This window comes from Canis aureus, chromosome 7 (assembly GCF_053574225.1).
Source record: "Canis aureus isolate CA01 chromosome 7, VMU_Caureus_v.1.0, whole genome shotgun sequence".
In the NCBI taxonomy this organism is placed as follows: Eukaryota; Metazoa; Chordata; class Mammalia; order Carnivora; family Canidae; genus Canis; species Canis aureus.
Window position 1 is genome coordinate 70,568,416 of NC_135617.1, and position 18,785 is coordinate 70,587,200.

Genomic DNA, 18,785 nt, shown 5'->3' on the forward strand with positions numbered 1-18,785 from the left:
CTTCTAGCTCCACGAAGAGGGGGCTCATTTAACAAAAGAAGCTTATATTTTATATCCTTGAAGACATAAACTTAGTGAAGCCTTAGTTGCATTAAAGGCAAAGAAACTCTCAATAGTGAGAAGAAGATGGTCAGAAAGAAAAAAAAATATGCCAGTGTTAGCAATGACTTTCTCCATGAAGTCTGTAAATATTTCTTCATACATATTTGACTATTTTTCCCTGAAAATATAAACCACAAACAACATCAATTACTTTTTCTTTTTTTAAAGATCATTTATTTATTTATTCATAAGAGACACAGGGAGAGAGGCAAACATAGGCAGAGGGAAAGGCAGGCTCCTCACAGGGAGCCCAATGCAGGACTCAATCCCCAGACTCAGGATCATACACTGAGCCAAAAGCAGACATTCAACCACTGAACCACCCAGGTGTTCCATCAATTCATTTTTCATTCATATATTCATATAGAACACAATTCAGTACTTACTAACCAATGAGATTTTGTTTAAAAATATGTGTTGTGTGTGTGTGTGTGTGATTTCCCTCACAGAAGGCCTGGGATTCTGATCAAATGGTTTATAGTTCTACATCCATCCTGCCCACTCCATGGCAAACTCTAGGTTTAGAGGTTGATGGGCATGGACCTGAAGAAAGGCAAACTGAACTATTAATTTTCACAAGACTTGAGCAAATTTGTGTATCTCCAACATTAGTAACATGTATTAAGAATTCTCTCAACTATGATTCTTCCCTTCAAACACCATCCCTCCTTCATATGAAAATAGTAAGAAGAGAGATATTTCTCTTAAAATGTACCTTTAAAAATATTTATTTCAAAAAATGTTTATTTCAATACACATTGAGTGCTAGAACAGAAGAGAGATCATGCATTTGTTTGGAATTTTCTTGGGACAAATTGTTGCTACTCAAAAAGACGCTGTCTTTCCCCAAAAATAACGGGAGAGGACATTCCTTCAGACATTTTGCAGTTGTCCCATTCCTCTTTCTGCCTCTTCCTCTCTGGAAGGGGTTGAAATCATACTTAGTGAAGCTGACCTACTCTCCACACAGGGACAGCTTTCTTGGAGAACATACCACTAGAAGCCTGAGCACATGTGCTGACACTTCTTATGGAAGTAATAGAGGCTTAGCTTCTTGGGGGGCACCTGTATCACAACTCCTTAAATGAGTTACAGAGGTATTTGGAGAAGAATCAGGACAATTTTCAGTGTAATCTAAACCTGAGCAGATGGTCACAGATGTGCCAGTGCCCCGAAGGCTAAAATAAGGACAGAGGGTCTCATAGAAGGTAAGTCCAGTAAAGGAACAGATGTGGGACCCATCAGCCATGTTGTAAAATGACACATCTCCATCTTCCCAGTCCAAGAAAACTCCTATCCTTTGAGGATGCTGCTTCAGTGACAGAGACTCTGGGGAGGTAGGAAACTTGACTTCTCCTTTCTCATATGCTACCACCCAGATATTCTTCTCTGGACCTTCTACAAACCACCCCTCTCTTCTTACTGTATTTGAGCAAACACCCACAGCCCATTTATTTACAGGTCCAGCTACTGTCCCCATATTGACTTGTACCTCCCAGTAATGTCTTCCTGTATTAAAGCAATTCCGACCCAGAACACTGAAGACAGCTTCACATTCCTCTTGTCCTTGGCATACTGAGGCATCACAGTTCTGAGGAACATTTTCCATTAAAGAAACTTGTTTTCTATTCTCAGATAGGATGAGATTGGGATGAGCGCTGTCTGGATCCAGAGTAATAGCAGCTGCAGGTGTAGGGGGGAATACAGGTCATATCTCAGTGGCCTTAGGAAAGATGCAAATATAGGGAAAGGAGAATGAAAGAAAATAGGAGGGAGAGCCACAGAGGAGGAGGTAAAACAATTTATGTTCTGTCTTGTGTCCATCCACATATCTCCTATGGTAACATGCACTAGAAACTGATAATCAACTAATAATTAATTATTGAAAGACTCTAAGATTTTTCCACTTACACTGGGATACATCAAGCTCTTCTTTGTCTCAGGTTGGTGTAACAGACTTCCTTCTGACTGAACTGCCCTTACAGTTCACAATGTTATTCACAGGAATAAATCCATATATATAACTTAAGTCTCAGATTAAAGTCAGTTCCTCAGGGAAATTCCTTCAATCCACCATTTTTTCTCATGGAAATCTCTTATTCCTTTATAACCTTCATCACAATTTGTACATGTACTTTCCCATGAAGTGAGAAATCAGATCTGCTTTATTTATTTGGCCTTAATTAAATAGTTCTATAGATTAATGCTGAATGAATGAATGATACCAGAAAAGTAAGAAATCTATTCACATTTCAGCATGAGATTGAGACTGAACTGAAAGCCATGAAATGAATACCCAACCAGGTTTTATTGGGAGTTTATATAAATATAAGATTTTCTCATTTGTATAGAAGAGATTATGTGGGACAAAATAATAAGGTCACTCACCTACTTTGAATTGTTCCTTTCTCCAGTCTAAAAAGAAAAGAAAAAAAACCATATGGGAAACTATATCAAAAACATGTCTTCTCAACTAGTTGGATGCTTTACTCTTATTCCCTTATTTTTTTGGACTCCTACCTACCTTCAAAATAAAATTTCCAGAATATAGCACATCTCTGAAAATTGCCCTGGATATGCCTCATGAAATTCTGAGGTGTCTGAAGTCCTAAGACAACATCAATTACTCACCAGCATATAATTTTGCTTTTCTCCAGTCTGAAATAAAAAAAAAGGAATTAGATTCTCCCATTAATAGTACCTTCACTCTAGGGTATTAAACTGCTGCAACCCTCTAAAATATGAAGATGTATGATAGTGCTATATTTTTGTGTTCATCACCTCAATGACAATTCTGGGATATTTGTCTTCTTTAATCTCCTGTTCTATTTCTCACATTTTCCACATTGCACTAACATACTTGTGATAAAATATAAGGTTCTGATTCATTTGGGAGAGGAGAAGATAAACTTTGTGAGAGTGTACTGTAAAGCCTAAAATTTCATGTGCTGATGTCTTTAAGCCTCAAACGGCTCTAAATGCCTGTAAGCTCCCCTGCTCTCACCAGATATGTCTCCACTCAGCAGGAAAAACTTCACACTCAACTAATTTTCCTATCAGTCAAGCCAGCTGAACCCCGCCCCCCCCCCACCCGGTCCTCAAACTAATGAGTTTCACTTCCCTGTCAGCCTGCAAAATTGCTCAAACAAGCCAGTCACACATTTCCACAGAAACCAGTAGCACCTCATCTTGTTGTTACTAAAAAGCTTGTCTCCCTCAGCCCCTGCTGCTTCACTCTGTTTCCAAGTGCAACATGTGGTTCCACATGACTTGTAGTGTCCTCCTCCCCCAGGGTGTGAGTATAGGTGATTACTAAACTGCTGTCAAGCTCATATGTCCAGTCTTGAGTGTCCTGTATATAACCACCTTATCTTACTTAGAGTAGGGAATTCTTCCCTCACTAGCAAGGTGAACAGGAGATGATCAGAACAGAAAGACAGATGAGATGATTGGTCCAACTATAACATTGATATAACTCACCTTGTTGATACAATTGCTTCCTTTTGACTGAAAAGGAATAATAACCTGTGAGATGCAAAATACACAGCATGCAGTAGGGACTCTATTTCATTTACTAGAACAAAGAAAAATGGAAAACTTACCAAGCTCTTTTTCAAGCAGTTCTAAAAAGGAAAGAAAGTAACAAAACATTTTATAGATAACAAGTCCAAGGTTTATTTTCTAGACTGTGTTACCTACATCCAGATCCTGAATGCTACTTCCATATACCTAGATCAAGAAATTCACCCTGAGAATACTATAACCATTTTTTCTAACTCCATGTTTATACCAGTGAGTTTTCTCTTTCCATTGGACTCTATTATAATATTTTTCTCATAAAGGTCCTTGGCTTCATGTCTTGCTAGAAGTCTTGAGGCTCTAGGTAAGTACAATCATGTTTCTATTTTCCAAAAGATTCCATCCATATGCACAGCTAACAAACTCATAAATTCACAGATCCCACCAACTCTGAGTCACAGTTTTACCTTTGGCTTTGCTTTCTTCCTTTTTTTCCTTCTGGACTTCCCATACTCTTCTCTTCTCCTGTTGTTGTTTCCAGGCCAAAAACATAACAGCAACCACAAAACCCCCAAGTATGAGGAAAGTCCCAGCAAATGCTATCTTCCAAGGAGAGGTCCTAGGGAAGAAGGATTCTGATACAGAGGCCCCCAAAACCTGATTAAAAACATATACAAAATAATCCTGTCCCATCCCAGCTCCTAAATATTCCCTCCTTACTCTTATTCTGTCCCCCAAATGAACAACACTGACCTGGAATAGAAATGGTTTCCACCTGTCCTTGTCCAAAGAAAGGGTTCTTCATGGAGCAGGATACTTCTGTCTTTGAACTGTCTCTCACAATGAGGGATGCCTCTATTTGAAACAACCCATCATCATCTTGGGTCTCATCCTCAGAGAGAGATGGTATCTTCTCTCCCCTTGCATCTGTCCATTGTACCTCAGGCTGAGGAAACCATCCCTTGCCTCTGCATGTCAGCCTTATTCCTTTATCTTCTGGACCCACCATGAAAACATGAGGACCAGAACCCAGACCTGGAGAGGAGAAAGTCATTCATCTGAAACCTGGACACTTTTGGTCCAGAGTCCCTAATCTTACACAGTAACATCAGTGTGGGGATATGGACAAAGCATCATCATTCTTGGTGGGAAGAGAGAGTTTCCTTTCTTCTCTCATGAGATAAATGTGTAATTGTGGCTGGATATCAAGAAATTTGAAGCTGATACTAGGATTCCATAGTGATGCTTATCACACCTGCTCTACCCACACACACTTGCAATTGGTCATAAAAGGAAAAGAGTGGAGTAAATTTTACCAATGTTATGTTCTTTTAGGAAAACACCAATATACCTATATCTATCCTATATCTATCTATCTATCTATTCCACTTATTGAAGCCTTAAGGAAGACTACTTTTCTGTGATTCAATGGAGTCTTGTAATCACTACCTTAAACATCTCATTTTGTAATGTTTTCCAAGTTTTCTTTGTTCCTCTGAGTAGAGAACATCTAAAAGATGAAGGTAGCCAAGTGCAGTTATTCCATGGAGGGATATATATATATATATATATTTTAACTTTTCCACTCTCATTTATTTCTTTTCATATTTCTTCTCAACTTTGCACAGTCTACTAGTGGGTATACTAGTGGATCCATGTCACCAGCACCTATATTAAAACATTATATTACTAGAATGCTAGAAGACTCCAATATCTCCTTGAGAATAATGATTATCCTGGCATTTAAGGCTATATATTATTTTGTCTTTTTTAAACTTAATATCTCATGACATGGATCCTATTAGATCTGGCTCAGTCCTACTCTGATCACTCAGATGTAGAAAATATCTTAGAACCCTCAGAGATTTTTTTTGGCTAAAAATTATAATGAAATTAATAATTTAAACTATCAGATCCCAATCTGCCTGGGAGGGATACACTTCTAAAAAACAGAAAGCAATCTAAAAGACAGTCTTCAGAATTGCTTAAGGGAGTTGCCAAATCTCTTGAACAAAGAAAATTAATAGAAGTGAGTGAAACTTGTCATGAGAAAAACAGACTCTTAACTATACAGAACATATTAATGGTTACCAGAAGGGAGGAGTGGGGGGATGGATGAAATTGGAAGAGAAAATAGGAAGAAAGACATCAAAGGGGAAAAAAAGAAACTGGTCATGAGCAAAATGCAGCAGTCAAAGCTTAGGAAGCAAATATTATTAGACAAAATAGACCTTGTGTCTCGTGGAAGAATATAACCATTGAATCTCCAAGTTGAAACAAGCAAAAACTATACCTATGTTGAAAAAGAGGAACAGAAAAGCATGCTCATTCCTGAGCATAGAAGCAGCTGTACTAGGCAAAGTTTAACTGAACAGAAGGTAAGTCTAGATATACAATCAACCGTTTCTAAACTTTGGACTTTATATCCATTGGTCAATGAACAGTTATGGGAAAGGTACTGAAAAAATAGCATGACTTCTATGAAGCTATGTTTGGAACGGTGAAAGCTTTGACTTCCTACTTAGAAGATACTAGAGTGAGATCACAGTAACTGCTCAGGAGAGTTTGTTACTCTTTCCTTCAAGACCTACTAGATTTAGATTCTTCTTATCATAATGAAGATGGATAAAATAAGCCTATAGATATCTTGTCAGATAAAATCAAATCAGAGGTATTAATTTAAGATAGGCCTAACACATGCAAAAATGAAGAAAAACATTGCAAATAAGAAGTTTGGGCAGAGAATAAGTTTTAAAAATGGAAACATTATTATATTGTCAAAGAAATAAACAGATAAATTATGAACACATAGATAATTTATAATTTTCCCTGATATCTATGAGTATATGGAAAATATGCATTTGTAAATCAGTACAGATTTTCTATATCATTTGCTAATAGCATAGAAGTGAGTGAAAATAATTAGGAACAAATATTTTGAGCATTCTATAAAGTTTAATACCAAAATAATACTTACATATATTAAAGATCTAAATGTAAAAATCAATGCAATAAAAGTGAGATAGAAATTAACTAAAACTACATACACTTAACCACATAGAAAAATCTCACAAACATAATGGTGAGCAAAAAATGCCAGACATAAAAGAGCCCACATATGTGAATTCAAAAACAGACAAAAACTAATCTATGAAATTAGAAATCAAAATACTGATTACCCTTGAGGAAATCATATTGAAAAGGAAAAAAAATGGATTTTCCTAGATTCTAACTAAACTCTCTTTCTTGATTTGGGTGCTGGTTTCTCAGGTGTGTTCACTTTGTGAATATTCATTATGTGTTACATTTAAAATCAGTAGTAAATTCTCTGCATATGTTACATTTCAGTATATTTCCTGAAAAGATATTAGAAGAAAGGAAGGTTGAGATATTTTTTGTGATGTTGGTATACAATTGTACATCTAAGAGCACTAAAAAACTAAAAAGACATAAATGGTAATGTTGATAGTTAAGACTGTGTAATACTTCTAAACTTCTACAATTGAAAGATATTACATGACTTCACTTATATGTATGATCTAAAAACAAGTGAAGAAATAAACAAAACACACAAAAAATGAATTCATAAATACAGAGAACAAACTGGCAGTTGCCAGAAGGGAAGGGAGTAGGGATGGGAGAAATTGGTAAAAAAGATTAAGAGGAACAAACTTCCATTGGAAAGAAGAAGATGGCAGATGAGTAGGAGGACCCTAGGCTCACCTTGTCCCATGAACACAACTAGATAAGTATTAAATCATCCTAAATACCCCAGAAATTGACCTGAAGGATGACAGAACAAACTCCACCACTGAAGGGAGATAAGAGCCACATTGAACTACGTAAGGGTTTGGGACATGTGACTTCAAGGAGAAAGGGATCATGATGCTATGAAGAGGAGGGGGCTATAGTCATGGAGAAGCATGGGAGAGAGAGACATTTTCCCAAAGCCATTGGCTTAGAAAACAGAATGGGTGAATTTCATTAGTTCTTTCAATCCTGTAGATTGAAAGTGACATAATGGAGAAACATTTACCATGCATTTGGATGTCAAATGAAGTCTAGAGTAGCAATACTTATATGGGACAAACTAGACTTTAAAACCAAGACTGTAATAAGAGATAAAGAAGGGTATTATATCATAATAAATTGGACAATCCAAACAGAAGATCTAATAATTGTAAATATTTATGCACCCAACATGGGAGCTACTAAATATATAAAATAAGAACAAAGGAACTAATTGATTATAATACAATAATAGGAGGGGACAGATTATCTTAACAAAACATTAACAAGGAAACAATGGCTTTGATTGACACACTGGACCAGATGGACTTAATAGATATAATCAGAACATTTCATTCTAAAATAGCAAAATACATGTTCTTATCAATTGCACATGGAATATTTTCCAGAATAGATCACATATTAGGTCACAAATCAGGCTTCAACACATACAAAAAGATTGAAGTCACGCCGTGCAACTTCTCTGAGCACAATGCTATGAAATGAAGTCAACCACAAGAAAAAAATCCGGAAAGACCACAAATCAAAGGAAAAAAAAGCAAAATGGTCACGAGCAAAATGCAGCAAAGCTTAAACAACATGCTAATAAACAATGGATGGGTCAACCAGGAAATCAAAGAATAAATTAAAAATACATGGAAACAAATGAAAATGAAAACACAATGGTTCAAAACCTTTGGAATGCAGCAAAAGCAGTCCTAACATGGAAGTATATAGCAATACAAACCTACCCTAACAAGCAAGACAAATCTCAAATAACCAACCTAACCATATATGATAAGGAGCTAAGGAAAAAAAATGGAGCCCAAAGATAGTAAAGGGAAGGCAATAATAAAGAATACAGCAGGGGCACCTGGTTGGCTCAGTGGTGTAAGCATCTGACTCTTGATTTCAGCTCAGGTCATGATCTCAGGGTCAAGATCAAGCCCCTCATTGGGCTCTGCACTTGGCATGAAGTCTCCTTTAGATCCTCTCTCTCTCTCTCTGTTCCTCCCTCACATGCTCTCTCTCTCACTCTCAAAAAAAAAAAAAAAAAGAATGGAGAAGAAATAAAAGATATGGAAGCTAAAAAAACAATAGAATGTATCAATGAAATCAGGTTCTGATTCCTTTAAGAAATTAAAATTAGTGAACCTGTAGCCAGACTTATCAAAAAGAAGAGAAAGGACTCAAGTAAATAAAATCATAAATGAGAGAGGAGAAATAATAACCAACATCACAGAAATACAAAAGATTATAAAATAACATTATGAAAAACGATTTGCCAATAAATTCCTAGAAACATATAAACTACCAAAACCGAAACAGGAAGAAATAGAACAGAACGTGAACAGACCGATAACCAGCGAAGAAATTGAATCAGTAATCAAGAAAGTCCCAAAAAACAAAAGTCCAGGTCCAGATGGTTTCATGGGTGAAATCTACCAAACATTTCAAGAAATGTTAATATCTATTCTTCTCAAAATATTCCAAAAATAGAATAGTAAGGAAAACTTCCAAATTCATTCAATGAGGCTAGCATTTCCCTGACACCAAAACCAGATAAAGACTCAACTGGAAAAGAGAACTACAGGTCAATATCCCTGATAAACATGGTTGGGAAAATTCTCAGTAAAATACTAGCAAACCATATCCAACAATACATTAAAGAAAATTGTTCACCACGATCAGGTGCTATTTATTCCTGAGTTGCAAGGGTGGTTCAATATTTGAAAATCAATCAACATGTTATGCCACATTAATAAAAGAAAGATAAAGAACCATATGATCATTTCAATAGATACAGAAAAGCATTTGACAAAGTACAACATCCATTCATGATCAATACCCTCAACAAAGTCAGTTTATTTTTTTCCATTTTTAAAATTGTTTTTAATTTTTTAAACTTAAATTTTAAGTAGTTAATTTAGAGTGCAGTAATGGTTTCTGGAGTAAAATTCAGTTATTCATTACTTAAATACAACACCCAGTGCTCATCACAAGTAAGTGCCCTCCTTAATTTTCATCACCCATCTAATCTACCCCCCCACCCACATTCTTCCATCAACCACCAGTTTATTCTGTATGGTTAAGAGTCTCTCATGATTTGATTCCCTTTCTCTCACTCTACATTTCCTTCTCCTGCCTGCTCATCTATTTTGTTTCTTAAATTCCACATATAAATAAGATCATATGGTATTTATCTTTCTCTGACTTATTTCACTTAGTATAATACACTCTAGCTTCATCCACATTGCTGCAAATGGCAAGATCTCATCATTTTTGATAGCTAAGTAATATTCCATTGTATGTATATACCACATCTTCTTTATCTATTCATCAGTCAATGGACATTTGTCTCTCTCCATAGTTTGGTTATTGTTGATGATGATGCTATAAATATTGGGGTGCATGTATTCCTTTGAATCTATATTTTTGTATCCTTTGGGTAAATACCTAGTAGTACAATTGCTGGATTGTAGGGTAGTTCTATTTTTAACTTTTTAAAGAATCTCAGCATTGTTCTCCCTAGTAGCTGCACCAGTTTGCATTCCCACCAACAGTGTAAGAGAATTCCCCTTTCTCCATACCCTCACCAAAACCTATTGTTCCTTGTGTTGTTAATTTTAGCCATTCTGAGAGGTGTGAGTTGGAATTTCATTGTGGTTTTGATTTGTATTTCCCTGATGATGAGTCATGCTGAGCATCTTTTTATGTGTCTGTTGCTATCTGGATGCTTTCTTTGAAAAGGCATGTCCTTATTTCTTCTGCCCATTTTTTAAAATTTGGGTTGTTTGTTTTTGGGGGGTTGAGTTTGAAAAGTTCTTCGTAGGTTTTGGATGCTAATCTTTTATCAGATATGTCATTTGCAAATATCTTCTCCCATTCCATAGACTGCCTTTTAGTTTCATTGATTGCTACCTTTGCTACGAGGAAGCTTTTTATCTTGATGAGGTCCCAATTAGTTCATTTTCCTTTGTTCCTCTTGCCTGTGGTAATATGTCTAATAAGTTGTTCAGGCCAAGGTCAAAGAGTTTCTGCCTGTGTTCTCTAGAATTTTGATGGTTTCTTGTCTCACATTTAGGACTTTAATCCATTTTTAATTTAGTTTTGTGTATGATGTGAGAATGTGGTCCAGTTTCATTCTTCTGCATGTTGCTGTTCAATTTTCCCAACACCGTTTGTTGGAGAGACTATCTTTTCTCCATTGGAAATTCTCTTCTGCTCTGTTGAAGATTAGTTGACCATTTCTGGGTTTTCTTTTCTGTTCCATTGATCTATCTACAAATATTATTATCTTTTACTAAGTCATTGTATTCCCTATGTCTACCTTCATAATCCATTACCTTTCTTTCCTTCTTCTTTTTCGCTTCATTATTTTCCTTAATTTCATCTTCTATATCACCTATTCGAACCTCTGCTCCACCCTTGTTTTTATGGCCTCCATTTTTGTTTGCATCTTGGTTATATTTTTAATTTCAGCTTGACATGATTTTAGTTCTTTTATCTCTGTAATAAGGGATTCTCTAGTGTCTTTTATGGGTTTTTTTTTTTTGGCACAAATTAGTGAAAGCAATTGTGTAATATAGGTGGGGAAAAGAATGTCAATGAAGGAAGCTTTGATAATAATGAGACATTTCTCAAAACCTAATAAAGAGATAGAGATCCTCAGGTGCTTCTTGAAGTGCTGCATCTAAGTCTTTAATAGGGGTGTCTTGGTGGCTCAGTCAGTTAAGCATCTGACTCTTGATTTCAGTTCAGGTCATGATCTGAGATGGCACCCTGCATTGGGCTCTTCTCTCTGAATAAACAAATAAAATCTTTTTTTTTTGTAAGTCTAATAATATCTGTGACTTAATCTTTGGAGTCAACGGGACAGATGTAACAAAACCTTGGACGATGAGCCTCCTAGGACCAACCAGAGAGGGCCGAAGACTGGAGCTAACTCCTGAATGCTTTGGGCCACATAGGACCTTTGCACAGTTATTACTCATGGGGAGAGGATCTGGAAGCTCCAGTAAGAACTAAGACAAAATTTCACACTAGTCTGATTGGCTGAGGGCTCAAAGATTCAATTTTGTCTTTAAACAAGTTAATACAAACATTTTAAACATGGGTTTAGGACAATGATTAAGGTCTGCTACATAAATATATAATATTATGATATTGATATATATTATATATCAAGATATTATACAATTATATATCATAATATTATATAATGTTTATTATATTATAATACATGATTATTGATATCTTTATATAAATATATTAAAAAGAGAGATAATTGAAAGGACATAGAACAATTTGGTATTAATAGTTACTTTGGAGTAGAAAAAGGAATACTGAAGGGAAATGAAGGATTATCAATTTATATTTCATGTTTCTGAATTGTTTGAGTTCAAGCCAATGAGTTATAATTTTATTATAATTAAAAATGAAACAATACCAATGATGATAAACCTTAGAGTGGCCAAGTCAATGTCCTGTGGACCAATCTCAGTCCATTCCAGCTTTTCACACTGGCCATTCTCTTCAAGAATCTTTCTATTCCCCAAAAGCTACTCCTGCTTCACTTAACCACTGTGCATTGGTTATTTTCTGGCCTCAATCCTCTGATGACAAATTTTGTTCTCTGCAATCCCAGTCCACTCTGTCACGACCACCACAGTCACCTCCTTCAAACAGTGCATTCAAGACTCTACCATTGACATTCCCAGCTGAACCTCTGTCCATCACAGCAGCCAACTGGGATTCCGGTCTCTGAGAGTAATGGTACATTTTGGTAATCATGATGGCTTCCTTCAAAATGTGCAGGGAGAGACATACCCGGGAAATAAATGATCTATTTTTATGGTAGATATTTATGGAAGTCATTGAATTTTAAACTACAGTACAATAAATGTATAAATAGATTAGGAGAATTTCAGGTTAAATCCAATGTCAAGGATGTTGACCAGCTCCAAGAATATCTGCCTTTTCGTCTCTGTCCTATTCATCATCCTCCCCTGAAATCAAATGCAGAACACTTACATTCCTGTAGAGTGATCAGTATTCTCTGGTAATTACTCACCAATCACCTTCAGCTCCAAAGTGGCTACTTCAAAGTCACTGTCTTTTTTAAAAAAACACTTGTACATTCCATTGTCTGAGATCCGGAGACTGTAGATTCTCACAGCTACTCTTCCTTCAGTGATGTAATCTTTCACCAGCTCTGCTCTCCCCTTGAAATCTACCAGCTGTTCTCCAGCCTGCTCCATTCCATTCCTATACACATACACAGCCTCGGAGAACTGGGAGCGGAACCACCTCAGCTCCATGCTCTCCAAATTCAGGGCTGGGGACACACGACAGGGCAGCACCGTGTCAGTGCCCAGCATGGCCACAATTGGCTCGGAGGGGCCGATAACCAAGAATGAATCTGTAGAATAGAGCCACAGTGAAAAGAATATCAATGAACTGCCCAGGCATTTTGGAACACAGCAGCATTACTGGCCCAGTAGAACCCCGTAGACAGTCTGCCATTCATTCACCACTTCTCTGCAGCACACATTCAGGCTGAAGATGGCAGTGAACAAGACAAAAAGGATCTCCACCCAGTCAATAGGGTAGCCTCTTGTTAGACAAATGATTTTTAAAATTGCAATGGTGATAAATTCTATGAAGGAGGAGGGAATAATGCTGGGAAATCATGAAACCTGAGTTTTTAATTAGGTCTTGGGCATCAGAAAATGCATTCTCCATGAAGCAGAGACCTGAGTGAATTAGAAGAAATTAGTGAAATAATTCCACCTGCTCCTTCTCTCTAAAGTAACCATATAATGACTTATTTGCCCTCGTGTGTGGGCAGATAAATCATTATACCAAAATAAAGGATTTAGAATTAACCTAGGCATATATGAGTAGTGCTGGAGTAATTTAATCATTCGGTTTAAGAATAAGAGAATATAATAATATAAAATACTAAATATTCTTACCGGAGCCCCACATGGATACCTGGAGAAGTAGGATAGAGAAGAAATCTCTTAGCAGAGAGGAGTCCAGGGAATTCACCATCTTTCCCAGAGTAGACAACAGTATGACACAGAGTAAGGTCTGAAAATAGCTGGACTGAAGACAAAAATGGGATTCATAAAGTAAAAACAATCACAGTTAAGGCAGTTCAGTGATTCTAGGAAATGGCTTCCAGAAGCTCTCAAACATCTGTTGTGTGTCTCTCCCAGGGAATATTACAGAAGTTTTAACAGTCACAAAAAAATACCTTTTGTTTCCCTTTTTCAAGGAAACAGTCTTCATCTCAACAGCCATGTTCTACAGTGATAAATCTGTCCACAATTTCTCTGAACTCTTTTTCCAACTCAAGAACACTTTGTCCAGGGGATAAAGAGACAAAGAGACAGTGAAGAGGCAGTGAACAATCACAGAAAGAGCTGACTTTAGCACAAACATTAATTTGGCCTCGATGAATTCTACTCTTCCCACATTCCTATTTGATAGAATGTGAGCATATATAACGTGGCCTGTTCTCTGCCAACCTCTAGGATCCTTGCCCAAATGCTCTCACTTCTCTCTCTCTTGCCCATCACCCATAAAATGCAACACTCACATCTTTTAAATTCTTCTTACAGAGATGAAGGCATCCTGAAACTTCCTAGACTCATGGCCACAGGCACCAGGGATAAATACTCTCTGCCATTCCTCCCACTTACCTGTTCTTGGCTGCCCACAGGTGTCTCCCGTGAGACTTTCTCCAAAATGCCCACAGGATATCAGACTTTACAAAACATGGAGCCCAGGAGGAAGCCTGGGGTAGTTTTTTTAAGGTAGTTCAAACAACTGAGAGAAAGACACCCCCCGGCATGGGAATCTCCCAGCAGTACACTTCTCTTTGGCCACCCTGACACACTCAAAACTGAAAGTAAAATAAGTTAAAGAAAGCAAACTTTGACCTGTCATGTATAATAAGTCTATTTAATGATTACATACTTAACAAAGTATAGAGAGGATCAAAAGCAAGTGATTTCTTTCTTTCTGAGAAGTATATTGTCTAGATTAATAGCATAGATATAGAACTTGACTACCAGAGTTAAAATGCTGGTAAGGCTATTTACAACTTAAGATTTTGAGTGAGTTATACACAACCTCTCTGAGCCTCAGTTTCCTCATGTGAGAATGGGTTGAATAATAGTATCTACCCTAAGTTTTGGGTGAAGAGCATATGAATGTATTTAAAGCACTTAGAAGAGTATCAATAACTTATAAATTATGTGTAGGTCATTAGCAATTTTTTATTTTAATGTCTTCCTTACCACAATATATCTGCCATTCTGATGATGAGTTTTCATCTCCCAGTTGGACCCCTTATTCCATTAGGCAATGAACTGAGAAGACATGGGCACATTCACACTCTCTGACTCTTCTCCCAGACAGAAATTTTCTCCACTGACATCTGGCTTTTATCCATCTCAACCAGGATAAAAGAAAAACAGTATAAAATTCCCCAAATGATTCTCTGAGACTCTCATCTTCCTTCGGTGCTGCAAATAATGGAAGGAGTAAGGATGAGATTACTGTCCCCTATCTATGTAAATTATTTTTGTTTCAAAGAGCCTTCAAATTCTATGAATTCTAGAATAATTGTTTCTTGCTTAGAATGACCGAAAGAAATTCTGAGTTAGAGACTGAAAAAATTTTAAAAATTCTAATCTACATTTTTGAAATTCTGAATCTAAGATTGAATATCTATATATGGTTTATAAGAGACATAGCAAAACAAGAAGTAAACAAATACAAACCAGACATATTCTATACAATTGTAGATATGGTACTATTAATTTTAAAATAAAAGTAACATTCAGAGAGAAATAATTCAAAGAAACAGAATTGCCGTTTCAAATAGATACATTTATTAACAACATGGACTTTCAAGTGGTGCTAATGACATACAGATGGATTGAATAATGCAAAATCAGTTGGGAACTCCAAAAGAAAGTTATAGTCATAGTCAGAAATGAACAGAATCATTATAGAACATATAAATGAAGTTATAGAAGTTTTAAATTATATAAACTATGCTATGCCAAATCTTTATGACTTTATGAGATCCAATAATTTCTCTTAATTTTTTATTAATATACATCCACTGCAGGCAATTAAGATGGATTAGTAGAAATGACCCAGTGTGACACTTACCTAACCCCTTCCTACACTGTGTTGGGAGTGCCAGATCTTTCCCAGGTGTTCTTTTATAAATAAATACCAAAATTATCTTCTTATTTCGAGGATTCTTTTTGCAACTTGCTTAAGTATTTAATCTCAATAGAGATTTGGATTCACATTTTCTAAACAGTCAGGGATTTGACATGCATATGAATGATACTTGAATTTAAATTCATGAAGTAAATCACTACCACAAGAAAAGCCACATAATCTCCCTTGGAGGGATCTACTCTATTGAGAAAGGCTGCCAGAAAAAGGAAAACAGATATAGTCAGCATGTGCCTTCTCCATTCCTAGGTAACTAATTTTGGTAGACAATATCTACCAAATCTATCCTTCCACCTTACTCCAACTCAAATAACAGTGGCCACCCAAAGTGGAATAAATGGAATTTGGGATGTAGCTCCAAAACCTTCTCCCTGCTCCAAGCCCTGCATTCAAAACCTGCAACACTTACTCTTTAGATACGAAAAGTTTTGAGGCAGAAACTTCTAATTCTTTGCCTGTTCAAAAACTTCTTTCCTATGCCCCTACATTTAGATGTTCATTTTGTTGCTTAGATCATTCTAATTTCTACTAGGAAATGTAAAGACTACATTTGTTTTCTAGCAAAGAATTCAACGTGACAAATGTACAACGGAAGCTGATTCTTTTTTCTTTTGTACATAACAGGTATTTCGGACTGTAGAAGCTTTGAGGCTTTTGTTTGTTTGTAGTTCTAAAACTTTAAAAAAATTCACATATAAATTGCATTTTTTTCTTCCAATAATTGAACTCTTTATAAAGTGCCCTTTCTTCTGATTCTGCTCCTAATATGCTTCCCAGTTTAGAAAACCTACCTATTAGATGAATGTTGAAGTTCTGGATCTGATGTGCTTATTTGAACTTATGCTTCTTAGATATTATCTTTTTGATTTAAAGTATCATATTCTTGAAGAATCCAGTAACTCCATTTTTCTAGCCCCAAAAATATATATTTTTTAAGTTTTAATTTAAATCCCACTTAGTTAACATGTAATGTAATATGAGTTTCAGGTGTATGATTTAGTGATTCAACACTTTCATGCAACACTCAGTGCTCTTACCCCAATATTTTGACCTTTAGATGTGTCTACTCTAATATCTGACTGTGCTAGTTGGTTTCTATTTTAAGTCAGTTATCCACTCCCAAGAATACAAATTATTTCTTTAGTCCTGCATTTTCTGCAAATGAATCCTTCCTATTGTGTTTTACATTTGTATTTTAAAAAATCTTCATATACATATTAGTCTTTACTTTTTCATGAGAAAAATCTAAATTTTTGACATAAGCAAAAACAACAGAAACATCATATCACTCAGAAAAAAGTCATATCACACCATATCATTTTTTTGTGATTTTGATGTCTATCCTTTCGTATTTCTTACACAAATAAGATTATACTGTTCATGCCATTTTAAAACTGCTTTTTGACAGTATCAGACAAATCCAAAGTGATGAATATTCTAAAAGTAGCTGCCCTTTATTCTTCAAAATTGTCAATGCCACTAATGACAACTAAAACTTAGAAATCCGTTCCTGTATCAAGAGAGACAATAATGACTAGATGAAACATGTGATCCTGGGCTGGGATCTAGAGAGGGAAAAAAACAATAAAGAGTAATATTGAAACAAAAAAATTTTTTTAATCAAACTGCTTTTTGAAATCAATAATATCTTGTAGTGCTTTTTCCCTTCCTCTCCTCATCCTCCTTAAACGTGTGAGCATTCTTATAGACATGATGTAATTCCATTAAAGTATTCTCCACAAATTAACGGACTTTCCTCAAATAATTCTCTATCATTTGGAAAACTATCTAAGATTTTTATATGAATTTTTCACATTTATATTTCTAGCTTTACTGGAAATGCATATTAAACTATTTACATTTTGGAATAGAATATACCCACATGCATATTCACAAATTTCAAAGTAAACAAGAAGCAAGTAGTAACTTTAATCCTTATATTTCTCATTCAGTGTTCTCTTCCCATTCCCAAATACTTCAGACCTAAAGTGGATGTCAGAGGCCAAGTGAAACAGAGGCCTCAGTGGGGAGGGCTGATTGGGCCAGGAGGGCGTGAGTATGTGAAAACAACTGCAGAAGAATATATTGTTCTATAGTCAAAAAATGCCATATTATACAGCAATAAAAAAACTTTTACATGTATTGATAAACATAACATGGTTGAATCTCAAAAAACATTGTTTTTCCAAAAAAGCCAAACATAGAAGTAGACATACTGTATAATTTCTTTTTTGTTGTTGTTTTTTGAAGTTTTAGAATAGGCAAGGTTAAACTATCATGATTTATATCAGAGTACTGTTTGTTTTTCCTGGAATGAATTGACAGACAAAGGAGATGAGGGAAATTTGCAAGAGACAGACATATTCCATATATATATATTTAAGTTTTTAGTTATTTATTCATGGGAGACACAGAGAGAGAGGCAGAGACACAGGCAGAGGGAGAAGCAGGCCCCCTGTAGGGAGCCTGAAGTGGGACAGGATCCCAGGACCTCAGGATCATAACCTGAGCCAAAAGCAGACGCTCAGCCACTGAACCACCCAGAAGCCCGGACATGTTCCATATTTTGAGGGAAGTGGTAGTTACATGAGTGTAAACATTTGTAAACTTCATTGAAATGTACATTTCATAACCATGCATTCCACTGTATGCAAATTATATCTCCATAAATTTGATTTCTAAAAGGTCAGATGTACCTCACTGTTTCTAGAGAATATTTATTTAAGATCTTGGTATTCCTTTGGCCAGATTGCTAGTGTCTTTCTTTCTTTCTTTCTTTTTTTTTTTTTTTTTTGAATTTTTCTTTTTATTTTTTTTCTTTTCCTTTTTTTTTACATATGTTTTTAAATTGGAATTCAATTTGCCAACATATAGCATAACACCCAGTG

At 35.8% G+C, this 18,785-nt stretch overlaps 1 protein-coding gene across 2 annotated transcripts; it reads right to left on the reverse strand.

The window, feature by feature from the left end:
* Positions 1-249: 249 nt before the first annotated feature.
* LOC144317730 (butyrophilin subfamily 1 member A1-like) lies at positions 250-14,531 on the reverse strand. 2 transcript variants are annotated; one of them, XM_077904545.1, is made up of 10 exons: positions 14,340-14,531; positions 13,608-13,740; positions 12,704-13,051; positions 4,375-4,656; positions 4,089-4,256; positions 3,705-3,725; positions 3,583-3,609; positions 2,734-2,760; positions 2,491-2,517; positions 250-1,785 (listed from the first exon to the last, which is right to left on the reverse strand). In XM_077904545.1, the coding sequence occupies exons 2-10, from the start codon at positions 13,684-13,686 to the stop codon at positions 1,130-1,132; spliced, it is 1,635 nt and encodes a 544-aa protein (XP_077760671.1). In that variant the 5' UTR covers positions 13,687-13,740; positions 14,340-14,531; the 3' UTR covers positions 250-1,129. The 2 variants fall into 2 exon arrangements, with proteins under 2 accessions (XP_077760671.1, XP_077760672.1); XM_077904546.1 differs by having other exon boundaries at positions 13,608-13,997.
* Between the last annotated feature and the right edge of the window lie 4,254 nt (positions 14,532-18,785).

Coding starts and splice junctions, on each gene's coding strand:
- LOC144317730 (XM_077904545.1), bottom strand. CDS start 13,686: ATGGTGAATTCCCTGGACTCCTCTCTGCTAAGAGATTTCTTCTCTATC. Junction 3,726..4,088: donor GGAAGAAAGCAAAGCCAAAG/GTAAAACTGTGA, acceptor TTTCCTTTTTAG/AACTGCTTGAAAAAGAGCTT. Junction 1,786..2,490: donor AAAGGAACAATTCAAAGTAG/GTGAGTGACCTT, acceptor CTACACCTGCAG/CTGCTATTACTCTGGATCCA.